At 39.9% G+C, this 7,420-nt stretch overlaps 2 protein-coding genes across 3 annotated transcripts; one reads left to right on the forward strand and one right to left on the reverse strand.

The window, feature by feature from the left end:
* Positions 1 to 1,127: 1,127 nt before the first annotated feature.
* Positions 1,128 to 4,559, forward strand: insl5b (insulin-like 5b). Of its 2 annotated transcripts, XM_062556011.1 has the most exons (3): positions 1,128 to 1,427; positions 3,756 to 3,914; positions 4,317 to 4,559. In XM_062556011.1, the coding sequence occupies exons 1-3, from the start codon at positions 1,352 to 1,354 to the stop codon at positions 4,457 to 4,459; spliced, it is 378 nt and encodes a 125-aa protein (XP_062411995.1). In that variant the 5' UTR covers positions 1,128 to 1,351; the 3' UTR covers positions 4,460 to 4,559. The 2 variants fall into 2 exon arrangements, with proteins under 2 accessions (XP_062411995.1, XP_062412005.1); XM_062556021.1 differs by lacking the exon at positions 1,128 to 1,427 and having other exon boundaries at positions 2,440 to 3,914.
* A 201-nt stretch (positions 4,560 to 4,760) lies between these two features.
* On the reverse strand, positions 4,761 to 7,415 carry dynlt5 (dynein light chain Tctex-type family member 5). The gene is made up of 5 exons (XM_062556034.1): positions 7,389 to 7,415; positions 6,725 to 6,859; positions 6,305 to 6,396; positions 5,999 to 6,123; positions 4,761 to 5,676 (listed from the first exon to the last, which is right to left on the reverse strand). The coding sequence occupies exons 2-5, from the start codon at positions 6,835 to 6,837 to the stop codon at positions 5,473 to 5,475; spliced, it is 534 nt and encodes a 177-aa protein (XP_062412018.1). The 5' UTR covers positions 6,838 to 6,859; positions 7,389 to 7,415; the 3' UTR covers positions 4,761 to 5,472.
* Positions 7,416 to 7,420: the final 5 nt, after the last annotated feature.

Raw genomic sequence — 7,420 nt, forward strand, 5'->3', positions numbered from 1 at the left:
AGTTATGTTTGGTATGTGTCCCATCTGGTTCTTGGCTAGAGGGGTACAGTTGTAGGGCTGAGTTTTAGTTGCACATGAGTCATGACATAATTGCCATAGGCATAACTGTGAACATTTTTCAGTGTTTTTTTTGTTGTTGTTGTCCTTTTGTAGTTTTCTTGTTTTTTTAAAAAGGTCTGTTCTAGTTATGTTTACCCACTTCCAGAGGTTTTGCAGAACTATTTGACCCTGTAGTAAAGCACTGAATATGTCCACACAAAACCTGAACATGCCATAAGTATAAATCTGGATGTCCACTACAATATCATGGCACAACTCTGTGACACAGAGGGTTGCAGAAGTATAAGGAAAAGCCAGTCCATACATGTTTCTTTTTTGTTAATGTCACAGTTAGCGGTGAAATAGAGCAAATAGCTTTACTACACACTAGATTTAAAAGGGAAGGGGTCAAAAGGAGAGAAAGGTCAGAGCTTGAACTATGTCAAGACTCAAAACCTGTCAGTTGTAGAACAAGCAAACTGAAACAGTTATGAAGCAAACGTGAAGGAAACAAAGCCAGTCATTATGTGAATGAAACCAAACCAAATGTATTCAAACCGGAAATGGACAAGAGATAATAGCAAAATATTCAGCCTGAGACCACTGCTTCTTGTGATTTTCATACAAACAGACTTAGTTTGATCAATACCGCTGATAGGCTGAATGAGCCTACAGTTGTTAGTAGGGTCAGTTTTGTCCTTTTTTTGTCCACATGACAGACGTTACAGTTGAACACCCACACAGCAAGGGTCGGGGCAGGAATAATTTTTCAGATACTTTTTTGCATGGTATTTAGTTTGAAGTTTTTAGGTTTTTGAAGTCAAAACCACCAGAAAGTTTGCAGCAAAGTTTGATTCAACTAGCCTACACTAAACTTGACACAAGGAATCCACAGGAAGAGCATAATCATATTGAGGACAGCTGGTGTATGAAAAGAGGATATTAATGAGGTTTCACCATAAAGTGCTCTTAGATGTCATAGTATCCTTCCTCAAAAGCTGTCCCTTTTGACCTACATGAAGGAAACCTGTTTTTCCAAGCACAGCATATTATATGTCAGTAGAAAAAATACACAACATCTTCAAACTGGGGCTAGCTTGCTTGGTGGATGTTTTGTATCATACACTGAAAATGATGATACACATGATCTAATCTCATGATCCTGTGTCATGTGTCAGTCTATTTAATGTGTGATTCCTGCTAGCCTTGAGGCAGGCAATAGTCCAAATCTGGACAGCCCTTATTTTCCTTGCTGTTGATCATCTTGGTTCACTTAGAGGACACCTATCCCTCCACAGCTCAGAGATCCTGTATGGCAAGTCATTGTACTGACCGGCTGACCTTTATGGGGGTAGAAACAAGAGGAAGCGGAACACATTGTTATGACTGTGAGTCTTAATAGAAGCATTTATACAAGACCTTCCCTGTGGAACTAATGACATGAATTCTGTGACTTTGTCCACTTCTGGTCGTCTAGGGTCAGATGCATAGCAGTCACACTTGTAATTAAGTAAGGAAAGATGGGTTTTGTTTACTATTTATAAAGCTAGGTTTTCTCTGAAGCTGAGTTTTAATTCACTGGCAAAATGGATCAACCAAATCTAACAAGAAATAGTTTGAAAGCAGTGTAGGATTTTTATAGCAAAGTTATTAAAAACATATAGCCTATATAGGTGATTACAGGATGACGGAACATAGACATGATATAGTAACTTTACAGTTACTATGTGTCTATTTTTTATCCTTATTCCCTTTTACAGAAACCTGTGTCAAGCATGTCCATGATTCTAGTACAGCAGCAGACATGCATATGCTGACATCTAATGGACACACAAATAACTACACATGCCGATACCAGTTTTGTGAAGCAAAGCAGACCCTTAGAGTATTAAAACAGCTTACATGCCAACTAAAGTGTGTTGTTGTTTTAAATTAAATTAAAATCAATCTAAAAACAAAAGGAAATAAGATGTATATGATGTTTTAGTATTTACATCTTACTTCTTATACATTTCAATTTGATGTTCTTATAAAGAAGTTCTTCACATGAGAGTAGTCACAATCAGGGTGTGCGCTTGACATTGTTCACACACAGACCTGTGTATGCCAAAATATGTCATAATATTCCAACATTATATGTTATTATGAATGGCTAGACTTAGGAGCACCTGGACAACTGGAAAAAAGAATGGTAAAAATATAATTTCTTGACACAAAACGCACATTTTTGTAATTTTAAATCTAAACCACCTCCACAACTCATTGGCAATTTTACAGTTGTCCAACAACATCAGAAGCTTTCAATGAAAGGCAAGCATTTAAAAGTGTCATAGCTATTCAGCGCAAAACACAAGTTACACAAGACTATTTTTAGAAATAGGTATATTTGCAACAAAAAACATAATTATGCATACAGTATATCCTGCATACGGTATACACATGAAATAATTAATATTCATTGTAGTGCAGACTACGTACTACCCATCAGTAGAATTTAAATTCAGCTGGGATATTTACTCATGTACAGTAGACAGACAATCTAACACTTTTTTGTATCCCTCTACAGACATTGACTGTGTAAAATCCTGACACTGATATTTAAATGTTTTACCCTTTTGAAACAAAATGCACACCCTGACTGTGAAATTACCCACAACCTTTCTGTATGGTCATTGTTACCAACCGGCCATTGATCTTGGCCAGGCAGGAAAACATCTGTTTGCTGTGGCCACTGGACTCTAGTTAATAACCACTAATGGAGAGCAATACATTTACAATTCATTTCTACAAAATAATGCCAAAATTGAATAAGAAAGGTAAACAACAACAACAACAGTATTGATAATAATAACAATCGGTAACAAGAGGTATAAATAGCATATTCAATACTGCTCTAATATGTAACATTTCTTGGCCAGTGCATTAAGCTAGCTAGCATCTTCAAACATTGGTGACGATTTTCTGACGTATCGAGTACTGAATCAATTAAACTGCGTCAGCCGACAGACTTCCGCCATGCCCAATCAAAGGAACTACAACATGTTTGCGTCCTCCTAGGCAGGACAAAGGTCTGGGGGTTGCGATTTAGTGGCACAACCACGTGGACAGTTGGCCTCATCAGAGCCGGGAATCTCCTTGTTTATGGGTGGACAGGTCACTACGTGTCAAGGAGGCCCTGACCATTAAGGCACACTTTACCTGAGCAGCACCATTAAACCACTGCATTAGAGATATGCCTGTCATTAAAGTAGACAAGTTGTTAAAATCGACTCCCATGGAAGGCCATGACATTTTCAGGGGATGGCACTAATTGCCTTTTCTTGTGATTCCACAAACAAAATCGTGACGCCATCCCAAGCCTCATCAAATCCGAGTAAGAGGAAAGCTCAGCTGATACAGTCAGAATAGGCCCATTAGGGAAGAGGATGGAAAAATGACACAAACACTCACACGCTTTTGGATGTTATAAGGAAGCCAGCATCACCAGAGAAAAGCACACAGAACAGGGCAGGTATAAATTAGACATTCAGGATCTCTTACAGGAATCAAAAGATTTCCCAAGAGAGCTTACCACAGAGCAGCGTTCGTGTTCTAGTGAGTCAGTAACTGTCAGCATCAACTACTCAAGAGAGCACTAATATCAAAAAGTCAGCCTTTGTCTCAACTGCGCAAAACAAAACAAAACAAAAAAGAGATGGGATCGTTCCTGCTTCCAGTCACAGTGCTGAGTATGCTGCTGCTGGCGACGACTGTCCAGGCTCAGAGCAGCGGAAGTACGGGTCTGAAGCTCTGTGGACGGGAGTTTGTGCGGGCCGTGGTCTACATGTGTGGCGGCTCCAGGTGGAGACGAGACCTCACTGGGCCAACATCTGAAGGTCAGTGCCACTGTATCCACTTTCATAGTGGGCAGAATCAGGAGGATGAATGTTGATTAAGTGATATATCATGCATATCTATGGGTATATATGAAATATGTTTGAACTTTCAGAATACTTGGTCTCTATATGTGCTGCGCTCACAGCTGAAATATAAGCATAAAATGTTGGGGGGAAGGATCTGTGTAATTAGTAATTGCTGTAAAGACTCTTAAAACACTTTGCAGTGCTATACCTTTCTTTGCATTTGAATAATCTCTTGCATTATACAGTACATTCTAAATATCGAACAGTCAGCAGTATTTCCACTGCATCATTTTAGTTAATGATGAGAAAGTGTTCAATAGTGCACTAAGGAGGCCCCATACCCCGATCCTGATTGGTTTTCTCCTGGCCATATAGGTTACTACAGTGACCCGACTGGCCTGGAATCCACCGAGAGCCCTCTGGAGACACAGCGACAGAGGCGAGATATGACCCAGCTCCTCAGTGCCATCTGCTGTCAGGTGGGCTGCCGCAAAAGCGACATCATCAAGCTATGCTAACATACTGCATATGGACTAATACTCAAAATGGGGATCTTGCCAGCACAGGCCAGACATGGAAAGGTGACACATCTCCTTGGTGCCCAAAGTCACACCCTACCTTCTGTACCAGTATTGTGCTTCTGCAGCAATAAAACCCATTCATACAGTAGATGGTGTTGATATTTTTTTTCTCATTTGATCTAAAATACAGAACCATACTTACTATATTGTTGAAGCACAGGAAGAGTGTGTTGCTATGAAAAACTTGGGGAAAACCCAGGAAACTACAATAGCTGCAATAAAATGTTTATTTGTCATCTTCAAAAGCAGTGAAGTTGTGTCAGTGTCAGTGAAGTAGGTAGTGTAGTCTTTCTTGTTATGTTGAATTTTGACAGCAATAGTAGCAAAATCGATTCTGAAAAAACTGAAAACCAGTGCTAAGGTTACCAGCAAGAAGTTCACTGAATGTCCATCTGTCACAACTACTCAAAGTCTAACTAATATTTTCTAATACAAGCATTATTAAAAAATTGCACTGCAACATACATGGATCCAACTCATCTGAACACACACTCATCCACAAACAGACTTCCACATACATGTTGTATCCAGAGGTAAGATAGAGTATAACATTGATAATATATTCCAATATATGTTTTTTTCTGTAACAGCTTTAGTATAGTTGAAATGATTCAAATGGATTCCATTAACATATTTAAAATATCCATTATGGCTAATCCAGCAGTGTTTTGCATGGGACATTTTCCATGATGAAATAAATAACAGGAAAAAACATGAATAACACTACATTTGCTTCATATTACTGTGACATACCGTTAAAAAGCCGTAATACATTTCATCCAAACAAAATGTATGGCCAGTCCTGGACATCAGTACAGATCTGAAAACAACTAGTGGGCAATGTCCTCAAGACTTCTTTTTTACACCTTACCATAGACTGTAAAAAGCACCTTACACATATGATGCACTGGTGCTATTATGATCTCGCTTTCTAGAAAAGTGACAAGGACTCACTCCGAGTAGACACCGAACACGTTGGCGATGGCAAACAGCGAGCTGTTCTTGAAGGTGTGTGAGGAGAACGTGTCGTTGGCCACGTCCCATAGGCAGCGGCTCCCCATGCGCATGTTCTGGTCACTAAGCTGCCCGATGCTGATCAGGACGATGATCTTGTAGCGCGGGATCATCAGGTCCTTTACTCTCGCCTTCACCACCTGAGATACGATACGATACAACTTTATTTGTCAGTTTGCACTGAAATTCTTTAAGCTTCCATGGACAGCTCATTCAGGACAGGAACAGTACATACATGTACATACAGTAGCATCGACAGACAGACATACTGTATGTATACATACAGTACATGTAGGACATAAAACACATTAAGCATCAACCAAACAAACAAGAGACATAGCCACAGGTGACAGACACAGCTTGAGAACAGCTGTTCAATGCAGGGGTGCATATTAGGACTGAAAGTATGGTGATATTCACACCGATTAATAGATAGAAATCTGTCCACTCTGACCAGTTTACCTCGGATATTGTTTTGGTCATTTGCCGACACAGCTCTGCCTCATATTTCTCCTCTTGGAGGTAACTGGCCAGAACATCCTTTAATATGTCATTGACTGTCATCACAGGGAAGCGTCTGGTGGGGCCTGTTGGAAGGAAGCAGAGATGATCTTTCACCATGCATTCAATTTATTCCAGCAAATGTCCACTTTACTTCAGGAGCACAAAAGGGAGGGGTGAAATCACACAATTGTCTATTGACAATATCAATATCTCACCAGAGCTGTGGATTATTATTTGTTATGTGTTAGTAGACTGAGGTCTTACTGAGCTGATAGGTGTTCTCCATTTGAACGGCTGGTCGTGGGTTATCATCATGGTGACCAGGGTCATCTATGTAGGACACTGTACTGATGGAGCTGTCACAAGCACATAAAAGGCACCGGCCATTTATATTTATTCAGACCTTTATAGCAGACAAGACCAGTCATATTAGCAATCCCAACTATTCAGGTCTGAATGGTCCAGTGGTTGCACAGCTGTAGCCTATGTCAAAAGTGAGGCTATTCATTAGCCTACTTTCATTCAACCACACACTACACCATCTACTATGATGTGTCACTCACGAAATAAGAAGGAAATAGCACCAGAACATTTTCCTAGGCACCAACTCAAAGCCAATACATGCGCATCTGTTTGAATTAGTTAATGTTCATAAAATACAGTAACAGAATAACTCAGACGTACTCTTTTGTTTTCCCAGTCGTGTCCTTCGCTTTAATTTCGTGACTTCCAAGAGAAGACAAACTGCCTCTCTTCTTCAGCAGTCGAGCAGCTTTCTCTTTTGCAAGATCGGACATCTTTCATAAGTCCTCAGGTAGCCTAGATTTGACGCAAACACAACTCATCATTTTTCTCAGAACATTCCAAATAGTCTAGGCCTAGGCTACTTCATGTGGTGTAGGCTAGTTTATCAGTGCTTCAGGGTTTATTTAACCTACTGTAACCTATAGCCTACAATTATGAAGGTCTGGGCATTCTCAGGATAATGAATTTCTACTTTATTGGAAAGTAGTAGGCTAACCTATTTTCACAAACCATTAAAAAGCCGTGAATAGGCTATCTAATGCACCTGGTAGCCTACTGTTCCGAAGTCAGTGACACAATGTAACCATAGCGGTCGAACTGATTATTCTCTGAATGCACTGACAAGGCAGAAGCTCTTCCATAAACAGAGCGCAGTTCTATAAGACAAAGTTAAGCAAGCATAGCCTACATTTAGAATTTACAAACATGCGAGCTAAACTAGGCCTACCATTGTTTGACGTAACATGAGCGGTGAAAGCGTAGGTAAAACATGAAACATATTTTGCAATGCCATGGGACATTAAAAAGTGTAATGAGAACTCACACAGAACCGGAAACTCACGAGGCAGCTTGAGC

This window comes from Sardina pilchardus, chromosome 2, assembly GCF_963854185.1.
Source record: "Sardina pilchardus chromosome 2, fSarPil1.1, whole genome shotgun sequence".
In the NCBI taxonomy this organism is placed as follows: domain Eukaryota; kingdom Metazoa; phylum Chordata; class Actinopteri; order Clupeiformes; family Clupeidae; genus Sardina; species Sardina pilchardus.